General features: G+C 48.6%; 1 protein-coding gene and 1 non-coding gene across 2 annotated transcripts in view; one reads left to right on the top strand and one right to left on the bottom strand.

The window, feature by feature from the left end:
- EMILIN2 (elastin microfibril interfacer 2) overlaps positions 1 to 27,344 on the top strand; it is a 52,083-nt gene that overhangs the window by 21,519 nt on the left and 3,220 nt on the right. The window contains exons 3-7 of the mRNA XM_024120884.3: positions 2,291 to 2,466; positions 8,863 to 10,773; positions 24,816 to 25,202; positions 26,535 to 26,567; positions 27,103 to 27,231. Of these exons, the coding sequence (XP_023976652.1) occupies positions 2,291 to 2,466; positions 8,863 to 10,773; positions 24,816 to 25,202; positions 26,535 to 26,567; positions 27,103 to 27,231 (2,636 nt within the window). The remainder of the gene's footprint in view (positions 1 to 2,290; positions 2,467 to 8,862; positions 10,774 to 24,815; positions 25,203 to 26,534; positions 26,568 to 27,102; positions 27,232 to 27,344) is intronic.
- LOC112064132 (U6 spliceosomal RNA) lies at positions 4,707 to 4,814 on the bottom strand. Its single transcript, XR_002891385.1, has one exon. It is a non-coding gene; the product is annotated as a U6 spliceosomal RNA (small nuclear RNA).

Raw genomic sequence — 27,344 nt, 5'->3', positions numbered from 1 at the left:
AGGGGGAGGGGTGGGGGTGGGCGGAGAGGAAGGAGGGTGCTCCAGGGAGCTTTCCTAAGTTATGCGCTAGCTCCGAAATCATCACTGCCTTCAGCGAAAAGAATGGAGTGTGCTGGAAAAGCAAGAACTTTCTTGCGCTCAGCTGGGCGGTGAGGGGCTCAGTTCCCCGGGTGGGGTCGGGGGGTCTTTCCTCGTCCCTTGGCATCGAAGCTGCGGGGTTTGGGCCGCTCGGCCCGGCTCAGCCGCGGCCAGAAGGGTTTAATGAGGGCTGTCATCTCCCGGCTCACGGAGAAAACCCCAGAGCAGACACATTTTCCCATTCAATCCTAAATGCTCAGAGGAACCAAGTTTTTCTGAGATTACACATTTTTCCAGCATTATGCTGTGCTTGAGCCTGCAAAACAATGAAGTGGAATTTTTCTTTCTTTTCCTGTAGTTTCTTGGACCACACAGAGGATGCTTTTGGTAGGTGGGGTGCTAGGGGGCTGAGGGCTAGTGTGGACCTGGACCAAATTAAGTGCTCAGGCTGCCTTCTTACCCAGCTTGTGGGCCCTTTTGGAGCATGTCTGGGTGGGTGTGGTTGCTTCAAATTGAAGGCAGTTGCCAGCGAGACTGGCTGCTTCTGTGTGCTAGGAGGGCCCTGCAGGGTACAGGCGAGCACACAGCTTTAAAGTCCAGTCCTGGCCCTTCCTGATCATTGGAACTGGGAGAAGTCACTTAACCTCTACGAGCCTCTGTTTTCTCATTTGTGAAAAAGGAATAATGTATATAGTGGGGCCTTGATGGGGGACGTGGAGGGAATGAGAGAATGAAGAACCGGGAAGGGAGGTCTTGCACCTGCTTTGCCCCTGACCCCTTGAGCAGCCCTTCTTTTCTGTTTTACTTATTGGGCTTTCTCATCAGTTTTCCTTAAAAAGCCTCCCACCCAAGCGTCTCAAAATCTGCACACCCAGGCTGCACTGCAGACCAATTAAATCAGAGCCTCTGAGGGTGGAACCCAGGCACGGGTAGTTTTTCACAGGTCCCTGGTAATTCTAAAACACGGCCAAGGTTGAGAACCACTGCCCTACAAGACCAGGTGAGACGGGTCAGTGAGGTGTTGGGACACTCCCGCTGGGGCAGTGCTGTCGGCGGGCCCTCCTGGAATTCCGAAGGGTTGCCTTGCCTGTCCTGGCACATGAGGTAGTTCCTGGCATGTGAGGTTTTGGGTGTCATGGTTTGGACCCTCAGGGAGGATGCCAGAAGTCCATTACATTTAGCCATTTGTAATTTTCTCAGGAATGTAACTTTGAATTCTACCTGCCACAAGGCCGGGGCCTGATGGAGTCACTAGGCTGGCACCAGGCCCCCCGATGCCCCCCTAAGCAGCACACAGCAACCCCGAGGACGTGATGCAAAGCCCATTTCTTTCTGGGAATCAGTCGCAAAAGGGGGCTAGCTGCTCGTACTGGTGTTGGAAATGAAGAGAAAGTGACGGGGTTCAAGAGAGCTGTCGTTCCCAGTCAGAAAGAGAAGCCGGGCTGAACCAGGAGCCGGCTTGCCTCTGTGCTGTGAGCAGGGAGAGCCCCTGGGGGGTGAGCTCCTGGTTGGTCCCTCTGAGCACCCAGGGGCTCTAGATTGTCGCTGTCTGTTCTGGGCTGAGGTCCAGCCCTGGGTCTATAGGACTTTCCAGCTTGTTGCCAGGGTCTCTATGCGATACATAAGTGCACCGTAAACGGGATTTTTGAATGGTTCCAATTCTGCTTCCTTATTTCTGTCATTAGCCGTGTGGACTGGGGCATCTTTTTAAAAGGATCTGAACACAAATAGCATGAGGTGGGTCTCCAGAGGCTCGCTGTTCCCTTTGCTGGTGTTGGGAAAGAGGGTGTCGAGATGAATATACAGGCGGCCATGGGAGGCGAGGGCACCCGGGGTGTTTCTCTAAAACACAAACCAAATGGCCCTGACTTACCTTGGAACAACCTCCACAAAGCAGAAAATTGTATAAGTTTGTCGGTGAAATAAAAGCCCAGTTTGTGAACAATGTTCACATCCAATGAGATTCATGGGCCAGGTTTTTCTGAGTTGTCTGTTTCTCCAGCCTTTAGTGGGAGGGGAGCTGGGGGCAGGTGGATGCAAGAGCTGGAGGAAGGAGGGGGGCAGGGCTGGACTAGAGGAGACCAGTGATCCCCGCTGGGTCAGCCTGGAGAGAGCAGTGACCTGGAGCGTCTTCATTCGGGTTCAGCCAGGGGGGGCAGGGGTGTTTGCAACAGCAGCCAGTAAAGAGAGATGCCACCTTTTTCTTCGGCAGTTATCGTGTGAATGTCAGACCCAGATATGTCACCAGGTACAAGACGGTGACACAGCTGGAATGGAGGTGCTGCCCTGGCTTCAGGGGAGGAGACTGCCAAGAAGGTCCCAGAGACCCCGTGAAGACTCCCCACCCCACACCCGCTCGGCCGAGAAACAGCGTGAAGAAAGCCACAGGTAACTTCTGACTTGTGCTCTGCTTTGCAGGCCGCCACTGCTCCTTCAAACTACAGGATTTATGAGTTACAGTGTGGAGCTTTCCAAGGTCTTCCCAAAACACACATATGTGCCTGCAGTAGACACATGGCACACAAATTTATTTGCAGAAGCAGTAGCAATCGGAAGACAGACTTTTAAAAAGTAAATTGCTTTGTTAGGGCCAACTGGTTGTGAAAGCCAAGGCCTTAGAGTGAGAGATGCTGCTGGTCTCAGCCTTGTGTGGCCTGAGGCACAGACAGAAGAGAGTCAAATGTAACGAGGTAATGATGCTTGGGTTGTTTTTACTTTACTTTTCATGTACAAGCTCCCATAAACCTGAATTTGAAGAAACTAAAATTGTTTCTTTTTCAAAAAAAAAAGGGTAAATAGAATCATTCTCATTCTGTTTGGGGTGAGATATTTGCAAAGCTAAGCCCCAAGTTAGAAGTGTCCAATGAGGCTGTTCTTAAATTTGCTTTTGATTTTTTTTTTAAGTGAAGTAGCACAAACTCAATGAATAGCTTAGAAAGCAATGATAATTTTCACCTTGGCTTTTAAGTGTAACATTAAGAAACTGACTTTTATGGATAAAAATATTTTAACATTTTATTCTACATCACTTTATCTTTCTTCTTTTTTAAAGTTCAGTGAGAAAAACCTAGATTTTCTTATGAGTTAAATGTTTAACTCGTCTTTAAATGATTATATTTTCCCATGAGGTGTTTTCAGTTTGTTTTGGTTTTTTTTTTTTGTCTGCATTGGGTCTCTGTTGCTGTGCGCGGGCTTTCTCTAGCTGTGGCGAGCGGGGGCTACTCTTCATCGCGGGGCGCGGGCTTCTCACTGTGGTGGCTTCTCTTGTTGCGGAGCACGGGCTCTACGCGCATGGGCTTCAGTAGTTGTGGCCCGCAGGCTCAGTAGTTGGGCTCGCGGGCTCTAGAGCACAGGCTCAGTAGCTGTGGTGCACGGGCTTAGTTGCTCCGCAGCATGTGGGATCTTCCCGGACCAGGGCTTGAGCCTGTGTCCCCTGAATTGGCAGGTGGATTCTTGACCACTGTGCCATCAGGGAAATTCTGTGTTTTCGGTTTTGAAACTAGTGGTGTTTCCCAATATTGTCCGTAAAACAGATTTTAAAATAATTTTTATTATAAAAGTAATGCATATCTATTACAGAATGTTTATAGGAAAAATATTTAAGTACACATAATCTCACCACCAAATGACAACTACTGTTAACATTTTACTATAGAACACTATTCTCTTTTCTACTTCTGTGCATATATTTTGTTAAAGAAAAATTCATTCATTCATCCCACAAATATTTATTGAGCTTCTATATCTGCAGGCTCTATACTAGGTTCTTAGGAAAAGAGAAAATCAAGGCAGACACAGTCCCTGACCTCATGGAAGGTAGACACTAGACAAGTAGTGAGGGGGCGTGTTGGATCATAGTGGACAGTTTATTTCTGTTTTGTTTAGTTTTACTTTTTATTTTATAAAAGTTTAAACATACATGTAGTTTAATGAGTTCAGTAGCTTTATAAGGACTATTAGGAAAAGCACTGATTCCCTTTCTCTCCCACTTTCCCTTCTCAGAATATGCTGCCTTTCCTACACTGTTGTATCCCTTCTCAGGGGTAATTAAACTCTTTTTTTTTTTTTTTTTTTTTTGCGGTACGCGGGCATCTCGCTGTTGTGGCCTCTCCCGTTGCGGAGCACAGGCTCCGGACGCGCAGGCTCAGCAGCCATGGCTCACGGGCCCAGCCGCTCCGCGGCATGTGGGATCTTCCTGGACCAGGGCACGAACCCGTGTCCCCTGCACTGGCAGGCAGACTCTTAACCACTGTGCCACCAGGGAAGCCCTCTTATTTATTTTTTACATAGTTTTTACCTCTTAATCCTCTACCTCTGTCTTGCCCCTCCCCCCTTCCTTCTCCCCACTGGTAACTACCAGTTTGTTCTCTGTATCTGTGAGTTTGTTTCTGTTTTGTTATATACATCTATTTGTTTTATTTTTTAGATTCCACATGTAAATGATAACACAGAGTATTTGTCTTTCTTTGTCTGACTTTTATTTCTCTAAGCATAAAGCCCTTCAGATCCACCCATATTGTTGCAAATGGCATTGTTTCATTCTTTTTTATGGCTGAGCAATATCCCATTGTGTATATATACCACATCTTCTTTATCCATTCATCTATCGATGGACACTTAGGTTGCTTAAAAATATGGAATGCTTCACAAATTTACCTGTCATCCTTGTGCAGGGACCATTGCTAATCTTCTTTGTATCGTTCCACTTTTAGTAAATGTGCTGCTGAAGTTAGCATTACTTTAAACTTTTTAGATGGTCTTTTGAAATTTACCTCCACACCCCTTGACTTCTCATTATGGAAGGTGAGGATTTAAGTCCCTTTCATCTAACATGGGGCTCCTAGACTGCCATCCTTTCCATTCAGTTATACTGTGTTTTTATCTGTTCAGTATTTATTGGTTACATTGAAGTAGTTATATAATGTTTACAGCTGAGCTCTGTAGTGTACTATGAATATGCTGCCTTTCCTACACTGTTTTTGGATTTCTCTAGAGTTAATAAGTATGTTTTCCTTTGCTTGGTTTTCTATATTTTTATCCCTATTTCAACCCAGACTCTCCACTGGTTATCTACATGTCCCCGCATTATGTTCAGACACATCGGTTTCAGCTCCTTGAAGAAATCTCTCCTAGAGCCTTCTCACCTGCCCTACCTGGACTGGTCATCTGCTTGTCCTTGTTCACAGCTGCCGCCACCTTGTGACCTTAACTGACTTCTCTCCCATCCATTCCCTGCTTCCTGTACCCCCTGCTTGCTCTTTCTCAGTTTATTCCCTTGTTTTGGTAGAGCACATCTTCTAGTAGTTTCATGAGAGGATTGCATGGGAGATAAACTTTTTGATATTCTGAAAATATTTTTACTCCAGCTTCAGAATTCTAGGTTGGAAATAATTTTCCTTTAGAATTTTGAAAGCATCACTCAATTTTCTTCTAGTTTCCAAAAAGGAACGCTCCTACACTGTTGGTGGGAATGTAAATTGGTGCGGCCACTATGAAGAACAATATGGAGGTTCCTTAAAAAACTAAAAATACAGCTACCATATGATCCAGCGATCACACTTTGGGGCATATATCCAGATAAAACTATAATTTGAAAAGATACATGCACCCCAATGTGCATTGCAGCACTATTTACAATAGCCAAGACATGGAAGCAACCTAAGTGTCCACTGACAGGTGAATGGATAAAGAAGATGTGGTGTGTGTACATATACAATGGAATATTACTCAGCCATAAAAAGAATGAAATAATGCCATTTGCAGCAACATGGATGGATCTATAGATTATCATACTAAGTGAAGTAAGTCAGACAGAGACAAATATCATATGATATCACATATGTGGAATCTAAAAAAATGATACAAATGAACTTATTTGAAAAACAGAAAGACACACAGACAGAAAACAAACTTATGGTTACCAAAGAGGAAAACTGTGGGGGAGGGATAAATTGGGAATTTGGGATTAATATATACACACTACTATATATAAAATAGATAAACAACAAGGACCTACTGTATAGCACATGGAACTATACTCAATATTTTGTAATAACCTATGTGGGAAAAGAACCTGAAAAAGAATATATATACATATATATATATATATATATCTGAATCACTTTGCTGTACACCTGAAACTAACACAACATTGTAAATCAACTGTACTTCAATTAAAAATTTTTTTTTCTTCTAGTTTCCAATGCACTGTGAAAAAGTCCAAAACCATTCTGATTCCCAATTTTTTATATGTGATTTGGTTGGGGTTTGTTTTGCTTGTTTTGTTTTTTTGCCATTTTAGTGGGATTTCAGAAGAGAATGAAAGGAAGTGCTTATCCTTAATCCACTATCATTATAATGAACATACTGTTTTTGGAGCTTTTTTTTTTTTTTTTGCTGTACGCAGGCCTCTCACTGCTGTGGCCTCTCCCGTTGCGGAGCACAGGCTCCGGACGCGCAGGCTCAGCGGCCATGGCTCACAGGCCCAGCCGCTCCGCGGCATGTGGGATCCTCCCGGACCGGGGCACAAACCCGTGTCCCCTGCATCGGCAGGCGGACTCTCAACCACTGCGCCACCAGGGAAGCCCGGAACTTATTTTTTAACTTAATGAAAAAACATCCATGTCATTAAATATACTACAATATCATCTCATGGCTTCATAGAGTGTGATTGTTTGGACATAATCCTGTACCGTTGGTCACTTAGACTGTTTGCAATTTTTCATTATTATAGATAGTATTTGAATAAGTATTTTTTCCTGTTAAATTTTTGGATTCATTCTTATTATTTACTAGAATAAATTTCTAGAAGTGTAATTGCAGAGTCAAAAGGATTCTGAGTATTTTGATACATTTGCCAAATTATCCTTCCAGAAAGTTGTAGCAGTTCTTATAGTCACCAGTAGTATATGAAAAAGACATCTGCTTACATGCTGATCCTCCCCCGCTTCTCCGGCCCTTTGAAAAAAATTTCCTTTGCTCAGAACAGCATTTCATTTGTATGTGATTCAATGAATTTTATTTCTGGTGTCCTGAGATAGAATACATTTTTCAGTATGGAAAACAAGGTGTTCTTTCTAGTTTTCTCCTTGGGAATGTAGACATCTGAATTCCAGTCTTGGTTTTAATACTATGTTGATTTTAATGAATAATAACTGTTGATATGACTGTCTGTAAAAGTTTAGAGGAGGAAAAAACAATGAACATTAAGCTCAAATATCGACAACATTCTAAATTTACTTCCAGTGTTTGTCAGTGTACATTAATACATTTTATTTCATTGTAATCTATGTTGTGTGTGACTTCTTCCACTTTACACAATAGGTCTCAGTATCGTCTGTAGGCTTGTCGATGGTATTCTAGTATTCCTTGTATTCTGTGTTCAAGGGCATGGTTTGCTGCTTATTTTCCTAGTGCCTCAGATTTTTTAAAAAAATAAATTTATTTATTTATTTTTGGCTGCGTTGGGTCTTCGTTGCTGCGTGAGGGCTTTCTCTAGTTGTGGTGAGCGGGGGCTACTCTTTGTTGCAGTGCGCGGGCTTCTCATTGCAGTGGCTTCTCTTGTTGCAGAGCACGGGCACTAGGCACGTGAGCTTCAGTAGTTGTGGCACACGGGCTCAGCAGTTGTGGCTCACAGGCTCTGGAGCACAGGCTCAGTAGTTGTGGTACACGGGCTTAGTTGCTCCATGGAGTGTGGGATCTTCCCAGACCAGGGCTCGAACCTGTGTTCCCTGCATTGGCAGGCAGATTCTTAACCGCTGCACCACCAGGGAAGTCCAGTGCCTCAGATTCTGATAACCTGCTTTTTGTTTAATTTATCTCTCTCTCTCTGTACATTAGTTTATTTTCATTTTATGACTCATCACAATTTTATAATAATTTTTTTCTTTTGGACTGTTTCCTTGCAGGGTACATTTCTTAAAGTAGGATTATCAAAAATTGAATGTTTGGGGAATTCCTTGGCGGTCCAGTGGTTAGGACTCTGTGCTTCCACTGCACGGGGCATGGGTTGGATCCCTGGTCTCGGAACTAGGATCCAGCAAGCCACGCGAGGCTTGGCCAAAAAAAAATTAAATGTTTGTATTCTTTGACTTAGTGACTCTCACTACTTAGGGCCATGTAGCTCTGTTGTTGGGAGATGCCAGTAGACTCTGTTGCTTTATCTCTCGTTTGCTGTTAGTTTCCCCAGCTGCATGACAGCACTGAACAATGTCTATGAGAGTCTTTTAGCACGAGGATGCTATTAAAAGTAAGCAGATATTTAGGGGTTGCTTGGAGGATAACTTGTTGCTCGTGTGATATCATACCACCCAACTGCTAATGGGTGGATCTCAAGTGGGTTCTTGTGGTTTTACAGAATACAGTCAACCACCAGGGTGTGGGTGCAGTTACTAATGTGGGAATGATGTGTGTTCATATGATAAGGCAAATAAAGAATATTTCCCTTCAGGGTGAAAGAAGCCATTAAGTATCTATTATGTGCCATGTAAATATCCTCTTAACAGCCCAAGAGGGAAGATAGTACCTCTGCTTCAAAGATGAAGGGATTATAGTTCACAGAAGTGAGTTAACCTGTTCGAGGGCTGACTGTAAACAGCAGAGCCAGAATGCCCCTGGAGGTCTATTTTACTTAAAGCCCATAGTCTTTTCTACTCTCGCACAATAATTACCTGCAGTGAGAAGGGAGCTGTAAGTGAATCCCATGAATACCCTGTTTATTGTCTTTGCAGAAACTGGGGAAAGGTAGAAAATGTTAAGTCATGTCCAACTCTTTCTTTGTAACAGACAATGAACCAAGCCGAGTCTCAGAACCTGAGAAGACTTTGTCACCAACTCCTGCAGCAGAACTAAGTCGGATCGTAGATCCAAAACAGGGGCCCTTAGAACTTCAGGAAAAGAAAATCCAGGTGCTTGAGGAGAAGGTTCTCCGACTCACAAGGACGGTTCTTGATCTCCAGTCTTCCATTGATGGAGTGAATGAAAACCTCAAACACTCCATTCAGGATGATGCCAGCAAAATGCTGGCATCATGGCTCAGTAACCTGCACCCCCAGCCAGTGCCTGACAGTGCTGTTGGTGGAGAACCAGAAACGGTCCAGCTTCCTGGTGTCCTCAACAATAAGGAATCTGGCATGAAGGACATCAAGTCTGAATTGGCTGAAGTCAAGGATGCTCTGAAGACCAAGAGTAGCAAGCTGGAAGAGCTGGATGGGAAAGTGAAGGGCTATGAAGGGCAGCTCAGACAGCTCCAGGAGGCGGCCCAGGGCCCTACGGTCACCATGACGACCAATGAGCTCTACCAAGCGTATGTCGATAGTCAGATTGATGCCCTGAGAGAGGAGCTCATGGAGGGAATGGACAGGAAGCTGGCTGATCTGAAGAACTCGTGTGAGTATAAGCTAATTGGTCTCCAGCAGCACTGTGATGACTATGGGAGCAGCTACCTGGGAGTGATCGAGCTTATAGGAGAGAAGGAAACCAACCTGAGAAAAGAAATCAGTGACCTTCGAGCCCGGGTCCAAGACCCTTCAACCAGGGCAAATTGCTGTGACGGTGCCAAGAATGGTGACTTTGGGCAACAGATCAAGATGTTAGACCAGAAAATTGAAAGAGTTGCTGAAGCGACCAGAATGCTGAACGGACGACTAGACAATGAGTTTGACCGCCTCGTAGTTCCAGAGCTGGATGTGGACTTTGATGCCAGGTGGAATGAACTGGATGCAAGGATCAACGTGACAGAGAAGAACGCGGAGGAACACTGCTTTTACATTGAAGAAACCCTCCGGGGCACCATCAGTGGGGAGGTAAATGACTTGAAGCAGCTTCTTGATCAGAAAATACAGTCTCTGGAGGAACGGCTGGGGAGCGCTCTCCTGGCGATGGCCAACGGCTCGGAGGCAGAACTTGCTCCCCCAGCGTCAGCCCTGCCTGGTGGGTCGGGGGCTGGGAATGAACAGGTCATGGTGGAGTTAAACCACCTGAAGGACAAAGTGCAAGTGGTGGAGGATATGTGCCTACAGAACTTCCAGGGAGAGCCTCGTGGGAGAGAAGATACTTTGCGAAACGGAGACGACCCCTCAGCAGGTGACACTTTGAGCCTTTTGAAATCTCTAAATGACACAATGCATAGGAAGTTTCAAGAAACCGAGCGTAGCATCCAAAGACTTCAACAGGATTTTCGTTTTCTTTATTCTCAACTAAACCACACAGAAGACCACGTGAGTCATCTTCATAATGAGCTGAGCAGTGGTAGAGAAGGTAAAAAGGCTGCAGGGCGTGGGTCTTCTAAGGGGGGTGAGCCCCTCCCGTCTCCCCCGGCCGCCTCCGTGCATTGCTGCGACCAGCTGGAGGGGAGGTGGCAGCAGCTGCAGGGCCAGGTCCTCGCCGAGCTGGACACTTGTAAGGAGAAGACACACGGGGTCCAGAGGGGGGTCTCCGTGGTGGAGGACAGGGTGTCTCATATGGAGAAAACCTGCAGCAAACTGGACTCCATCTCAGGAAGTCTTCAGAAAATCAAGGAAGGGCTCAACAAGCATGTCAGCAGCCTCTGGAGTTGTGTCAGGCAGATGAACGGGACGCTCCGGGCACATTCCAGAGACATCTCTGGCCTGAAGAATTCAGTCCAGCAGTTCTATAGCCATGTTTTCCAGATTTCTACTGACTTGCAAGATCTGATCAGATTTCAACCATCGGCAAGTAAGTGGACCTTTACAATTCCATTTCTTGTAATTGTTTGCAACACGTATTATGCTAGATTTGGGATGGTTTGTGGAATTAACTACGTCACTGCTAACCAAAGTGTGCTTCATAGATGGGGGCCAGTTTGTGAATCGTTTGGTGCTGGGTAAAATTAAGGCAAATACCAACAGTGAGAGAAAGTATGTAGAAACTGTTAACATAATTTGACATCACCGTAGCATTCAAGCACACTATCTATCTGTGCATTTTGCAAATTGTCAGCCGACAACAAATTGAAAATACAAAAGGAAAACTGGTCCTTCCCCACAGGTAGGTGGTAGACGGTTGATCTATACTATCATGTCTGTGAGCTTAGAGTCGGGGTCAGATTTGTGGCATAACAGCTTGGGGCAGTGGATATGTTGTCTTGTTTTCTACTCAGGGAGTCTCCTGTGTGTGTATCCATTCACCTCTGTGTGAGCATCACTTTTGTTTGCTGGTGTCATTATAATCTCTGTCATTATCATGACAGAGCATCCTCTTTGAGCATCCTCTTGTTCCCTAAAATCTAGGGCCTGCTGCATGATGGCAGGTAGAATGCGTTGTATTCCTTTCCAAAGACAGAGGCAGGACCGTGGACAAAAGCACTTTAGGGGCAGTAACTGTTTAAAGCCCCATAGTGTCCAGAACAAGGACGCTTATAAGTTGTGCTTAGAGCAATGCTGGCTGCACATGACACACTCGACAAATGTTTGTTGAATGAATGAATGAATTGAACGAATGAATGGTCCCTTAATAGTATTGAGTGATATATTCAAGTTAATTTCTGTTATTTGGGGGTTCAGCACATCATCCCTGAAGGATAGAGCATCCCTTGTACCTGGATTCAGTAGGCTCAGTACTGAGCCAGCCTTTTCTAATGGACGTGGGACGGATGAGCGGGGAGCTCACATTTATTGAGAGCTTTTTATTTGAATCAGCACTGGCCGAGTCCCCTCAGGGATGTGTTCCAAGGTCGCACAGCTGGGAAGTTGGTGGAGGTGGGCTGAGGACCCCAGGCGCTGTCCTCCAGGCCTGCACACATCTCCCCAATGTCTCCCAGAGATGAACGCACACTTACTGGGTCCATGAGGACTTGGGGAGGGTCAGCCATGTGCCCGAAAGGACCCCACTTCCTGACCAGTCCTGTCTTCTTTGTTGGCCTTTATCACCTTTCCACCTTGCTCAGCTCCAGGTGACAAAGGCCCTTACCTGTTGATGCAAGTTCCTGGCCTGGTGTGAGCTTATAGAATTTTAGGATCGGGTCCCAGCTGAGACTTGCAGCCTGAGAAGGGGAGGCTGGAGCAGGAGAAGAAGAGGAGCCCTGGCCTGGCCGGGGAGAGCCAGGACCTGGTCCCCAGGAGGCGGGGGTCTCCAGTGGTTGGGGAGGAGTGCTTTGAACCTTCCCAGAGATAAGGAGTTTGTAGATAAGGAATTACCCAGGCAGTCCCGATATTTATAGCCCTCCCCCTCCCCTCCCCCCAGGCCCTCACAGCTCCCCTATCTCTGGAATGTCGGGTAAAGGTCACAGGACTATGTGTGTATTCATGGAATGATTGTCCCTCATGGTGACAGTTCTGTCTGGACTGCGCTTTATAACAACAATTGAACCAGATATTTCCAGTTGATTTGCAGCTCCCAGGCAGCGTGGGAAGCTGTGTTAACTCCTTCACGCTTGGCTGTGAAAGGAGGGGTCGGGGTGAGTGCCTTTAAAGAGAATGTGGCTTCCAAAAGATGATCCTTTTGGAATGAATTCATTGTTGTGAGTGTAGAAAGCATGGATTTCCGAGAATTTCATTGATTGAAAAGGCAGAGTCTATCCATCCTTGCAGTGCATCCAGGTCTAGGAGAACCTGAGCATGAGAGGTCTGTGGGTGAATCTGGAGTTCAGGTCACATGGACCAGTTAAGAGTCAACAGTACAGGGGCTTCCCTGGTGGCGCAGTGGTTAAGAACCCGCCTGCCAGTGCAGGGGACACGGGTTCAAGCCCCAGTCCGGGAAGACCCCAAATGCTGCACCACAACTACTGAGCCTGTGCTCTAGAGCCTACGAGCCACAACTACTGAAGCCCGCGCGCCTAGAGCCCGTGCTCCACAACGAGAGAAGCCACCACAATGAGAAGCCCGTGCACTGCAACGAAGAGTAGCCCCTGCTCACCACAACGAGAGAAAGCCCGGGTGCAGCAACAAAGACCCAACGCAGCCAAAAAAAAAAAAGAGTCAACAGTACATTTATTGAGCACCTACTATGTGCAGGGCTCTGTGAGGGGTGCAGAGGTGAGTAGCACGACCCTCACCCTCCAGGCATTTTCAATCGCGGGGGTAACGACATGCACCGGTCTGCAGAGAGGATGAATGAGGTGGTGTGTCAAGGCCCAGTGAGTGGTGTCAGGGTTTATCCTTTTAGTTCATTGGATCTTACTGAACCCGTACTTTGTGGGAGTAATGAGCTATGTCTGTGGAGTATCTGGATGTGTGACAGTGTGTGTGACAGTGACATTCTGAGGGGAAACAGGCAGACAGAGATGGTCACGGGCACAGGCACATGGCCACTGTGGAAGTCAGGGAGGGCTTCTCGGAGGAGGGAGCCTCCAAGGATGAGGAGGTTGAGAGTTCAGAGGCTGGTGGGGTGAAGGGTGAGATGGAGTGATGAGAGAAGCTTCTGGAAGGAGGAGTTACTGGAGCTTATACTGAGGGGTGGGTAGGCTTCCGCAAAGCAGGAGGGGAGGACATACCTGCTGAGGAGTTGTGTGAATGGGCCCGTTATTTACTGCTGTGTGACAGCCTACCCCAAATCTTGGTGGCTTAAAGCAACAAAGCTGTACCATTTTCCATTATTCTGCGGGTCAGGAAACTGGCTTGGCAGTTCTGTTCCATTTGGTGTCAGCGTGAGTCACTCACTCAGCTGCAGTCAGGGGGCTGGTGGGCCCGGCTGGGCTGGAAGGTCCAGGCAGACGGGTCATGTGTCCGGTGCCTCAGGGGTCCCTCCACACGGCCATCTTCTGTCTCTTCGTTTGGCTGACTTGGGCCTCCTCACAGCAGGTGGTCTCGGGTAGTCAGACTTATCACATGGTGAAAGCAGAAGCCTCTTCCAGGCGAGGCCCGGAGCTGGCATGGTGTCCCTTCTGCCACATTCCACTGGTCAAGGCAAGGCGATGCGGCTGGTGGGCGTCGGAACGAGGGAGTATTAGCGATGGTCATCATCTCTCCCACTGCGAGCCGAGGTCCAGATGAGAATGCAGGACGTAGCCGCCAGAAGCCACATTGCTGGGCCAGGGACTCACACTCTGCTGTTTCTACTGCCCTGTTCACAGACCCCATTCTTTTCTTTAGAAGCACCCGGAGGGGGAGGAACTACCCACGAGGCAGCCGGGGGAGCAGAAGGGGCTTCAGTTGACGCTCAGATAGATCCGAGTCTCTTTGTTACCTGCCACCCGCCGCATCGTTGGTGCAGATGTTCTTCCCTGGGGTTTAAAAGAGATTTTTTTTCTTTTTTTTTTTTTTTTTTTTTTTGGTACGCGGGCCTCTCACTGTTGTGGGCCCTCCTGTTGCGGAGCACAGGCTCCGGACGCGCAGGCTCAGCGGCCATGGCTCACGGGCCCAGCCGCTCCGCGGCATGTGGGATCTTCCCGGACAGGGGCACGAACCCGTGTCCCCTGCATCGGCAGGCGGACTCTCAACCACTGCGCCACCAGGGAAGCCCCAAAAGAGATTCTTGAGATTTTTTTTTTAATTAATTTTTATTGGAGTAGAGTTGATTTACAATGTTGTGTTAGTTTCTGCTGTACAGCAAAGTGAATCAGTTATACATATCCACATATCCACTCTTTTTTAGATTCTTTTCCAGATAGGTCATTACAGAGTATTGAATAGAATTCCCTGTGCTACACAGTACGTTCTTATTACTTATCTATTTTATTTTATATATAGTAGTGTGTATATGTCAATCCCAATCTCCCAATTTATCCCTCTGATTCTTGAGATTATATACCAAACAAAAATGTTTGGTTACTTTTTTGGACAAAAGGTCCGTGCCTGTCATCTAGGACTCAGAGCACTGCCTAACTTCTTTTTTTTTTTTGGTTAATTTATTTATTTATTTATTTATTTTTGGCTGCTTTGGTTCTTCGTTGCTGTGTGCAGCTTTCTCTAGCTGCAGCAAGCAGGGGCTACTCTTCGTTGCGGCACATGGGTTTCTCATTGTGGTGGCTTCTCGTTTGCAGAGCACGGGCTCTAGGCGTGCAGGCTTCAGTAGTTGCGGCATGCGGGCTCAGTAGTTGTGGCTCACGGTCTTAGTTGCTCCGTGGCATGTGGGATCTTCCCGCACCAGGGCTTGAACCCGTGTCCCCTGCATTGGCAGGCAGATTCTTAACCACTGCACCACCAGGGAAGCCCAGCACTGCCTAACTTCTAAAATGTGAAGAACCACTGTATTTTCATGACTCTCTCACCTTACGCTCTGTGACGTGGGTGTGGCACCGCTCTCCTGGGCCCCATATGCCCCACCCCTTCATTTATATAGTCATTCATTCAACAGATACTTACTGAGTCATGTCCTAGGGCTGGCGTTTCAGCCCTGAAGGACCTTATACTCTAGTGCGTAAGACACGTAATGCACAGCCCAGCAAATGAAGATCTGATTTCAGCTGGCGATCAGTGTGTGGGGAAAGACCCAACAGAGAAGGTGATAGAGGACAGGGGACTTTGTATTTTAGATCAGAGGTCGGGCAGGGTTGCTCAGTGGAGATGACATTCGAGCAGAGACATGAATAAGACGAGGGAGCGAGCCCTGCAGAGATCTGTGTTCCCGGCAGAGGGAAAAGCATATTCAAAGGCCCTGAGGCAGGAATGTGTTTGTCCTGATTGAGGACTCAGAATGCCAGTTTGATCAGGTCTGTGAGCAAGGGGGAAAGTCATAGGCAGTGAGGTCAGGGAGTGGGAATCAGATGAGGTGGGATTTTATAGGCTGTGATAACGGATTTGGATTTTAAGTATCATGAGAAACTCTTGGAGAATTTAGAGCCAGGAAGTGATTATTATTTCCCAGGTTTGCAATCCCAGCTACTCTACACATTCTTTGTGACTTTGGGCAAGTTATTTATCTACTTAATGCCTCACTTTCTACACCTGTTAACTGGAGAGTATCATGATAATAATAATACTTCAAAAAGTTAGTATGAGGATTAATATTCCTAACTAGTGGAGTATTAAATAGTGCCTGGCACCTGGTAATCCCTCAATAAATACCAGCTGTGATGTCGACCCTCTGTCCCCTATGGTGGATGTTCATTCTGCTCCTGGGTGAAGTTCTCTCTTTCTCTTCCTACCAGCCCCCAGGCCTGCAGCCTCAGAGGAGTGAGAGCAGGCTTGTCCACACCGCAGACATGGGATGAGAGCCCTGGGTGTGGGGCTCCTGGCTGCTCTGTCAAATGTTCCTAGAAAGCCAGAGGGTTTTGTTTTTTTCCTTCTTTCCCTTTCCTTTTCTTCTTTTCTAAACTGGGAGTCAGGTAGAAAGTGTAAAAAGCCTAGAAATCTCCCCTTCCTAGCATTCAGGATTCATGTTCAAATAAATTAGCTTCTGAAGGGCAAGGAGATGGGGAAGTCCTTTGTTCTTCTGTGGATGTGGCCCTAGGCTTTGGCCTTCTGTGCCCCGTCACACTGTCTCCTGTTTTCAGTGTTGGTTCTTCACACCATCTCCCCAGCACCCTGTCCCTTTCCTTTAGCTGCAACCTGTCCCCAAGTTGACTGAAATTGTCGGGTAGGGGTCGCTCTGTCGCTGGCAGCTCCAGGGTCTGCCCCCAGCGTGGCTGAAAGCCAGTCTGCTTTCTGCTGGGGCCCCGGGACCAGACTGTGACGCTTCTGCTGTTCCCCTTCCAGTTGGGACATGAGGGGAGTTCCCGTTGCTGAGAGACCTGGGGCTCCCACCCAAGCCGAGATGGGGAAGAGGAATAGTCTGCGCGTCAGGGAAGCTCTCCTCCCCTGCGTCACAGTTCCAAGAAGGGCCATGCCTGCCGGACATTGCAGCACTGTTTCAGCACACTCCAGTGACAGCGGCACTGCTTCCTCTTCCTAATCTAATCTTTTTTTTTTCTCACTGCAGACCTGGATTTAATATCATGGAAGCTGCTGGGGTTTTCTCACAATACAGATTAAGAGTCAGACTCTCCCCCTGCCCCCAAGGAAGAGCCTGGTTAGCTCCTGAATCCAAAGATGCCCTTGATGCAAATGTCTTAGGGCAATTTCTCATAAATACTTTTTTTCTCTCTTCTTTTAAATTTTAATTTTGTTGGAGTAGAGTTGATTTACAATGTTGTGTTAGTTTCAGGTGTACAGCAAAGTGATTCAGTTATACAGATACATATATTCATTCTTTTTTATAGATTCTTTCCTCATATAGGTGATCCCAGAATACTGAGTAGAGTTCCCTGTGCTATACAGTAGGTCCTTGTTGGTTATCTATCATATATAGTAGTGTGTGTGTGTGTGTGTGTGTGTGTTCATCCCAAGCTCCTGATTTATCCCTCTCCCCCTGACATTTCCCCTTTGGTAACCATAAGTTTGTTTTCAATATCTGTAAGTCTGATTCTGTTTTGTAAATAAGTTCATTTGTTTCATTTTTACAAAATTTGATTCCACATGAGTGATAGCATGTGATATTTGTCTTTGTCTGACTTACTTCACTTAGTATGATAATCTCTAGGTCCATCCAAGTTATTGCAAATGGCATTATTTCATTCTATTTTATGGCTGAATAGTATTCCATTGTGTGTATGTACCACATCATCTTTATCCATTCCTCTGTCAATGAACATTTAGGTTGCTTCCATGTCTTGGCTATTGTAAATAGTGCTGCAGTGAACATTGGGGTGCATGTATCCTTTCAGATGATGGTTTTCTCCAGATAGATGCCCAGGAGTGGGATTGCCGGATCATATGGTAGTTCTATTTTTAGTTTTGAATTATATTAATAACGTTTCATTCGGGGGTATTACAGATTTAAGAATCCCAGGGCTTCCCTGGTGGCGCAGTGGTTGAGAGTCCACCTGCCGATGCAGGGGACACGGGTTCGTGCCCCGGTCCGGGAGGCTCCCACATGCCGCGGAGCAGCTGGGCCCGTGAGCCATGGCCACTGAGCCTGCGCATCTGGAGCCTGTGCTCCACAACGGGAGGGGCCACAACAGTGGAAGGCCCGTGTACTGCAAAAAAAAAAAAAAAAAAAAAAGAATCCCGTCTTTATCCAGTTGCTTAGCCTAAGCTGTGCTGTAAGAATGAAAAAGCACAGATTTTTCAAATAAGTATTTACCCGTAAAGCATGGCCAGGGGAAGTGTGGCCTGATGCCAGTGTTATGACGGTTTTGGCCCTCAACTTGAAATTGGCTGAGTTTGGGGCCAGTGTAGGTCCAAGATATTATGATGGAGTAAGTCAGAGTTTTATAAATACCTAAAGGCTAAACAAACTGCCCACACTCAGACCACACCAACTCCAGACGATACCTGCCCTTTTGCCCTGTGAGCATCTGGTTGTTGTAAAGCTCTTTAGTTGGTAAAAGTTGCAGCTGCTTTTCTCCATCTTAACGTTGACTTTAGAACTGCCGTGTTCTGGGAGGGCTCTCCCACAGCTGCGTGCAGAATCCTCTGTGAGCTTTACAAAAATAAGGACTCTGGGCTCACTCGGGAGATTCCTGCTCAGCAGGGATGAGGTCAGAACCAGGAATTTGTAATTAAATTTGTAATTAAAACAAAGAACCCCCTAATTCTGGTCCCAGAAGTGGAAGGCAGGCCCCCTCAGAGGCAGCACTGGGGCTGCCGTGCCAAGAAAGAAGAGAAGAGGGGGCGGGAGGGCGGTGAGGAGAGAGGATAAAATCCCGGACTTGACCCAGCGCCACCCACGCAAGCTCCAACCGTGACGTGCGCGTCCACTGAGGGACTCTGCTCTTCGCTGTTGATGTGTCTCCTTAGGCCTTGACTACTACAGCTTTATAGTGAGTCTGAAAATCAGGTAGATCCTCTCTCTGCATTTCCATATACAACTTAGAATCAGCTTGTGAATTTCTACCCAAAAAAAATCCCCCAGTGATGCTGACGCTTGGGTCGGCCTCTCTGGGATTCAGTGACATCAAACGACTCTCCGTCTCAAATGAGCTGCCCCCGATGTCAACAGAAGCGGCCGGAGCCGTCTCTCTGTGTCAGTGTTCTCTAGGTTGTACTTTTCAGAAATGTCGACCTGTTTCCCCTGTTGAGGCTGATTCCACGGGCTTCTGTGTGATCACGTCTGGACTCCTTTCTCGGCTGGGCCAGTGGGCTCTGTCCTCTAGAGGAAGAGTCGGTCCGGGCCCTTCTGTGATGGAACCACAGCGCCCCTTGGACGAGCTTGAATGCTTTTCCTCTTCGTTCCAACCAAAGTCCAAAGCAGCATTTCGACTGCCATTTGCTCAGAGTAGGACCATTCCTGCGAACGCATGGTTTCCCTTCCTCTGCTGTCAGCGGAGCAGTGCAGGGTTTCTGTGGGTTGTCTCCCCAGTCCTGAGAGTCCTTCACATGCCTCCACGGCCTGTCTTCCCTCAGCCTTTCTGCAGGGAGACCAGCAAGCGTCTCCTCGGAAGCCCCTGCCTCGTGCCCGCCCTGTGCCGGTCAGTGAGGGCACCGCAGTCCCGCGGAACCTCCTGCTGAGCCTCGCGTTTCTCAGGCCCTTCCCAAGAACTGAGCTTTGCCGGGCAGTGTGGCCCTCCGTCCACTTAGCCTGCTGTATGTCAGCATGTGGATGGGTTTTTTTTTAAAGTCAGAAGTTTTGGAAATTCCCTGGAAGTCCAGTGGTTAGGACTCCACGCTGTCACTGCTGAGGGCACAGGTTCAGTCCCTGGTCGAGGAACTAAGATCCTGCAAGCTGTGCGGCGTGGCCAAAAAATAAATAGATTTTTTTTTAAAAAGAAAAGAAAATATGAAGTCAGAAGGCTTGATTGACATCTTTAAAATAGTCCCCTGGAGTTGCAGGGTTTGGTCAGCAGACACACCCTTGGGATGCCAGGCAGCTTAGCTTCCCCCTAGCTGGGAACTGCCCTTGACGTTTGCACAGTGTTCTACAGTCAGGGACGTGTCCCTGCATCCATCACTTCATCTGATTGGCACCGATTCCGCCTGCTTGTCAGGAGGCTTTGCCGGTTTAGCCCGAGTGATGGCTGAGCTGATAACTCAGGAGGTTTCTGTGGCTTTCCCTCAGCCACGCCACCAAGACTCTAACGTCCAAGGCCCGTGTCTGTCCCCGCATCCCTGCTCTGTGACAAGATACCACCAAGTTGCCAGGCACAGCCACGGGGCCGGAACTTTGGCGATTTAGCTGCCACTCTGCAGGGTTCTCTGGCGGCTGCAGGAGGAGCCAGACCACCCAGGCTCCTGACAGCGGAGGAAGGCATGTCAGTCTCGTGGACTCTTGGGGATTTCCTCAGGCAGGTCTTTGTCTTAGCAAAGTTGAAATTGGCTTTTAATAAGAACTTTAATGGAGAGGGAGTGGCCTTTCCTACATGGTGTCAGGTCCATCCTTGGTAGGGCTGTGGCCCTGCCCATCCCGCACACTGTGGCACAAGGCCACACTGTGGCATCAGGACCAACGCCTTGGGGCAAGTTCTGGAACAAAAGCCAAGCACACGTATGGCTGATCATTCCTCCTCATTCCTCGCACGTGAAACATGGGCAGCAACACTTGGCTCTTATGAGGAACTCAGTACAAATGGTCACTCTCTGGATTAGAAACATATGTTCGCTTTGGAAAGACGTTGACTGCCAGAGTTATCTTTCCAGAATGAGCAAGATGCTGTCCAGTCTTTGTTACAACCATGTAATAAATGTGTGCATTAGAAACACCACGTGATGCACTGGGCTGAGCCTGTGCTGGGGGCCAGGGCTGGGGAGCAGTCTGGATCCAGGGCAACTTTCTCATGACCGTCTTTGCTGTGATGTGAGTGGTGTTTTGGAGCCGCCTGTCCTGCGCAGTGTGCTGGACGGACTCCCCACGGAGATTGGTGGAGGATGTTTGGCCCAAGCAGGTTGTTCATTTGTTTCCCTCTACCTTCCACTTGCTATGACAAGCCTGGGTGTTGAGGGGGTGATGAACGTAAAAGAGAACCATCACTGACTCTAGGTACTGGCATTGCCCTTATAGGACCCCAGAATGATTATCGTTGGCAAAATTAGGGCGCCTAATTTAATGGTTGGCAGGAGTGAGGGTGCAGCCCATGGTACCTGCTGTATACTTCCAGCCTTCCTTCATTCACCAAATACTTAGATGTGTCAATGTCACATGCCAGGCCCTGGGGATAAAAGGTCATTAAAATGTGTCCTCAAGTGCTCATCATCCAGCAAGAAAGGAGAGATGTAAAAAACTGATAAGACCCCTGAGAGGCCAAAGTGGTTCATGGTTCGGAGGCAGGATGTTCAAGCCCTACTGGGCAGATTCATGACGGCTTCGCGAGGAGGGGGTATCTGAACCGGGACTGCAGAGAGAGGTGTGTTTCGGTGAGGGCACCTGGAGAGGCATTTTAGGGAGTGCGAACAGCAAAGCACAAAGGCAGGGATGCTCAGATGAGAGCCGGGCCCCAGTGGGGGTACTGAAGGTGGCAGGAGGTGATGGGGCAGGGGGTGGGGACACGGATGACAGAGGAGATTCTCTTGGATTTTATGAGCAGTGGAGGACAACCGGAGATTTCTGAGCAGGGAAGATGACTAGGATGCGTTCTAAGAGCATTCTGAGAAAGGTGTGGAGGAAGGACACAAAGGACGATTCAAAATTAGAATCAGCTGGACTTAGCCCAGATCGGGGTGTGTTGTGTGTGATAAGCGAGAGCACCTGGGCTAGGTGATGGGGCAAGCGACAGACAGGGGGCTTCAGAGAAAGGGGGCTGGTTTGAAGGGTTTGGGGGGGATAGGTATGAAAATAAGGCCCCGGTTGAGGGGCTTGTACTTGGCTATTTTTAGGTGCTTTGTCAACTGTAATTCATTGAGGGTTGTAGGACTGAGGAAGAGTACTTGTTTTTAAATTTTGGGTGGAGACACATAAACGTGGGCTAAAGGGAAGGAGCTGGTGGGGTGGAAGGAAAGGGACGGAGGAGAGAGGGGTGATGCTGGAGGAGCATCTCCAGCAGAGAAGGGAGGTGGGGCGAGGGCAGGAGCCTGCGCCCCTGGGAGGGAGGCCAGCTTGTGAGCCTGGAAACAGCGTGAGGAGGGAGGGGTGACAGACAAGGAAGGACCTGAGCTTGGATTGGAGGGAAAAGAGTTTAGAGACAGGCCCTGGGTGTCTTCCATAATTATGTCTTATAAAAATGAAATAGTTCTGAGAAATTTATAATGAAAACCAGCTTTCCTGCCCCCTTTTCCCTGTTACCCTTCTCACCCTAGAGGTGGCCACTCTTTCAGCTGTTTTCTCCCCCTGATATTTACCATCAATTTATTAGCTTTAGATATTTCTATATGGGTATTATTTGACATTATATGTATTACTTATCAGCTGTAGACATTAGCCTATGTATTAGGCTCTCTCATGTCTCCCCCCTGCTTCCCCTCCTCCCAGCTGCCAGTGGAGTTATGCCACAAAAATCAAGTCAGTATTTATGCTATGAGGAGCTAAACAGCTCAATAATGGCCAAATATGATCATGTTGCTTTTCGTTTTGCTTTCCTCTGAATTAGTAGTAGTGTTGCATTATTATTTGCTAGATTTTACATATCTGTTTTGGATTCTTCTCACCCTCTGATACCCTCTCAATACCATAAAAATTATCAGATCATTTGTCAGTTCCATTTTTTAAATTAGTGACCTCTCTCCGGGAGTTCTCTCTTCCTGACCCAGTCTGGACTGCTTATTCTCTGGACTTGCTCTAAGGCTTTCAATCTGAAACTTCCTTCACTACCATCCTAGAAATTTCTTGAACCTCTCTCCTGTCTTAGACACTTTCCTTTACTCTGCATCTCTTTCTTTCATGGTTTACTCCCTTGTTTCAGTGGAGTACATTTTCCAACAGCTTTCTAAGAAAGGGTGCTCGACAGTTTTGCTTGTTTGTCTGTCTTTAAATAGTGCATGCCTGGAAATGTCTTTATTCTAGTTTCACAACTGGCAGATATTTTAGCTGGGTATAGAATTCAAGGTTAGCAATGATATTCCCTCAAAATTTGAAGGTGTTCTTTTGTCTTCTGGTTTCCAGTACTGTTGTTGAGAAGCCTGATGATGCCCTTCTGGTTTGAGGTCACTTTTTAGTTTTCCCCTGACAGTTTGTGTGGTCTTCTCTTTATCCTCAGTGTTCTGAATATGCTTTGGTTTGGGTCTTTCATTCAATAATTGTGCTGGGATCTTTCTTAGTTCTGAGAAATTGTGTATTTGAGTTTCTCCTTACTACCTCATCATCCCCACACCCATTTTTCTGATCTTTCCTTTTGGGAAACAGTCTAATTTTCCTATGGTTTCTCTCCTATTGTCCATTATTTTCTCTTCCTGGTCTACCTTCTGAAAGAGCACCTTGATTTTATCTAACTGTTTCATTGAATTTTCTTGTTTTGGCAAGTATATTTTTAATCAGCAAAGACTCATCTTTATTCTCTGGTTAGGCCTCTCTTAATACTAATCTATTCTTATACTTTGGATGCAGTGTCTTCTGTTTCTGAGATAAACCGCAATGAAGCGGTTTATTTAGGGCAGAAGCTAAAGTTTTACACACTTGGAGAAGCCTGTGGGCATCCTCGCTAGTGAGGAGCACGCCTTATTACATGTTTATTTTCTTGTATTATCTCTTTAAAGTTCCTTTTTGTTCGTTGGTTTCCTTTCTCACTCTTGTCCTTCACTGTGGCTGGTGGTGTCCCCGTGTCGGGAATTGCTCTGCCTCAGTTTCTATGCCCAACCCAACTCTTCCCACCAGAGTCCTGAAGAGAATTAAGGCCTGATGCCTTTCCACTGTATGGTGTGAATTAACTTATCTTCAGTGCATCTAGAATGGTATTAGTTCTGTACCATCCATGGGGGAAATTAGAAAGTGATCCCTTCATTCAAATCATTTTCCTTAGGGATTAATCCTCTCATGGAGTACTGGGTGGGAAAGGCTATTTGAGAAATAGTCTCCCTTTGGGGCTGGAGGTGGGCTAGCTACCTGTGAGTGGAGGGGGAGCATGGGTTCGATCTTCCATAATTAACTGTGAGTTTTAAAACTAGGCAGTGGGGCACAATGCAGTTACTGATTTTGCTTGGTCATAATTTTGTAGCCTTGGAAGCTGGGCCATTGCAGGCATAATACAGATTGAGGAGGTGGTGGGGGGGGTTGGCTTTTGAGGATGGGATTGTGACCAGTCCTGGTTATTTTTAGATGTCTTACAGGCCTTCAGGAAGGGCTTCCTGGAAGGTTAGTTCCAGGAATGTATTCATAGGAGGAAAGGGTGGCAGCTTCCCGCTTGTGTCATAGCGCCATCCCAAGAGGGCAGGGAAATGTGAGTCAGGACTTTTCTGCAGTGGAAATTCCCTCAGTTGGTGATCTTAAGGCTGTGGGGAGAGGTGGGGGGCACTGCTGCTCCTCTGGGAGCTGTGCCTGCTGCAGAGGCAGCCCGAGCTCCCTGACACCTGCCTGGGTCCCGTGATGTCTGCACCCAGCAGGCCCTCAGCTTGTGAGGCTGTCCACTGTGACCGTGAGACTAGCTTGTTTGAGAGAATGCAAGGCCATGGGTGGCAGCAGGCAGGCAGATACCCCTGTGGTATCACCATGTAGTGAAATCAGGGAGTTTTGGGTGCTGTTTTGGAGAGTGCGACCATCATGAAGAAAGAGGGTGAAGATCCCCCTCCCCTGGGCAGGGGGTCCAAGCAGGCTGTCCCCACTCTGTGGTGGCTGCTCTTGTGTTTGCTGGTGGGCCCAGCCCAGAGGCCACAGGCCAGCCCCCCAAGCACACACCTTCCAGGGAGCCTTGCCCACGGAGTCTCACAGAGGGGCCTGTGGTCGAGCAGTCAAGTCTGAGGTTTTGAACCCTGTGTATTTCTTTCCACTTTCCAAATGCTCAGCGGAGGAGCCCTCAGCAGCACCCCAGCCTCTGCCCCAAGGGACGGCCCCGCACCCGGCAGAGGCCCCCACCAAGCCATCTGCTCCAGCGCTGACCCCTCCACCGCCGTCCAGTGCTCCCCCGCCGCCCAAGGACCCTGGACAGCAGCCGTACACAGGCCAGCAACCTGTCCTGCCCAAGAGACGCCCCCGGCCACTGCCCCCGCTGCTGCGGCCCGGCTGGACGGGGCTGCCCTTCTTGCCCGGCTCCACCGGGGTCATTATGGAGACTGGAGAAGCCGGGCCCCCGGGCAGGATGGGCATGTCGGGGCGGGGACTGCCCCGGGGCGTGGACGGCCAGACTGGGCAGGGGCCCATCCCCAGGGCCGAAGGCTACGCGGGAGCACCAGGTAAGGGTCCCCCACTGCTGGGCCATCTGAGCTACAGAAGGTGAGGATGCACAGAGGGGGCTGCTGCAGGGTCTCTGCGGGTCTTGGGTGCAGCCTTCAGGGTACAAGGTCCAAAACTTGGCTCTCCAAAGGTTCTGTGGTACCCTGGGGATAGTACATCATACTTAGAAATAGATTTGTGCCATGGGCTGTAATACCTGGACCACACAGGCAGCTCCTTGATCTCCCTAGCAGGAAGTGTACCGGGGAAACCAAGAGGATACTGGGAGCTTGCGTAGCCACAAAGATGAGCACACATCAAAGTGGGTAGGCTGGAAGGTTCTGGCTCCAACCCTAGCTATGTCATTGCAAGGCTTAGCTCTGTCAACGGCAAAGGGAGGATAATAATAGGACTTCAGAGAGTTATTGTGAGGATGGAGAAAAGCCTAGGTCAGTGCTTGGCCAGTTAAGTGCTTCATGTGAGTTGGAAGGTCTGCACCGTGGTGGTGAAGGAGGTGTTGGCGGTGGAGGAGGTGAAGTCAGGTAAAGGCAGGAGGGAGAAGGAAAAGGGAGCAAGCATTTATGGGACACCCACTGCATGCCAGGGACTGAACTAGGTGCTGGATCTACAGCTTTCCCTACAGCACTGTGAAGTTGATATTCTACTGATAGATGAGGAAACTGAGGCTCTGGGCTATGACATATAAACACCTGATGCTGCTTGGGGTAGATCACGCCAGCTGTCCCAGGATAGTACCAACCAGTCGCCTCAGAGTTGAACCAAGCTGACAGTTGGAGGCACTCAGCCACGGGTAAGGACAGCCTGCCTGAATGAAGCACCGTGGCTGCTGGGTAGGTGGGGTCACTGCCGTTCCCTCTCAGCCACCCCAGGCTCCAGTGATCCCAGCTCTCTCTTAGGCAGGTGTGGTGCCTTTTCTAAGATGACAGTTTTCCTTCTGTTAGTTCCACGTATCCTGGATGCTTATGTTCTTTCGGGCAATTTGTTCATTTGTACGTCTATCCTTCCTTCCACGCATCCATACGACAAACACGGCATCCAGTCTACCTGGGGGCAAAGCTAGTGAACAGTCCCTGCTCCTGGAGGGCAAGCGTGGGAGTGGACATGTCAGTCTGTAGCCTGCTCGCTGGCTTGGGCCCCAAGGCTCCAGTCCATCTTCTTCCTATTCCCCCAGCCAGTTTGTCCTCAGGGCTGTCTTCTCTGTGCAGGCAGCTGGGAGTGGGTGCTCTTAATGTCTACTTACACAGTGTGAGGAACAGGCAGAAAAGGAGGGGCTCAGGAAAATGAGGTGCGCTGTTAGGGCTTTGACACTGCATCTGCGTTTTGTTTTTCAGGGTACCCCAAGTCACCGCCTGTAGCCTCCCCAGGTACGTTAGCCAGGACGGGAGGCCGAGGCGGGCGGTCCTGGGCAGCCCCCGTCCCCCCACCCCCACCCCACTGCGGGTCCTGTCTCCTCCCTCTGGGCCACTAGCACGGGTGCAGCTCTCCCCGGCTCACTTGCTCGCGTGCACACAAACACAAAAGCACGCGCACCGACCCCACCGCATAGCATCACGCATGCACAAAGCCCCCGCCTCGCGTGTGCGTGCGCAGCCTCACAGCTCTCATCACAGAAGCGCTCACACAGAAGCACCTTGTGGGGCCTCAGCTCCCCGACCCCAGACCTCATGCACAAGGCCCACGCAGGCGCGAAGCCTCCCAGCTCAGGCAGCGTCCAACGCAGTCCACGCATGCGCACTCCCAGCAACTGCCTGCACCTCTGACAAGGGCCCTGTCGGGCCCAGGGTGTGAGGAGGGGGTGTGCCCACTTTGAGGCGAAATGCAAGGCCCAGGCTGCCCCTCAGAACGGCGCGCAGGCCTCAGCTCGGGGCCTGACCGCAGGCGCGTCCTCTCTCCGCCCAGGGGTCCCGGCGCCGTCTCTGGTGTCCTTCTCAGCGGGGCTCACCCGGAAGCCTTTCCCCAGCGATGCAGGCGTCGTCCTCTTTAACAAAGTGCTGGTGAACGACGGGGACGTGTACGACCCCAGCACCGGTGAGTCCGCCCGCACACACGGCCGCTTGGGAGGACTCTCCCAGCCGGGAGGCTGTAAGGAAGGTCCCTCCCGGCTGCCACGACGGGTGTGCCCATGCCGCCGCCTGCAGGAT

This window comes from Physeter macrocephalus, chromosome 19 (genome assembly GCF_002837175.3).
Source record: "Physeter macrocephalus isolate SW-GA chromosome 19, ASM283717v5, whole genome shotgun sequence".
Taxonomy (NCBI): Eukaryota; Metazoa; Chordata; class Mammalia; order Artiodactyla; family Physeteridae; genus Physeter; species Physeter macrocephalus.
This window is presented reverse-complemented; position numbering and strand designations above follow the sequence as displayed.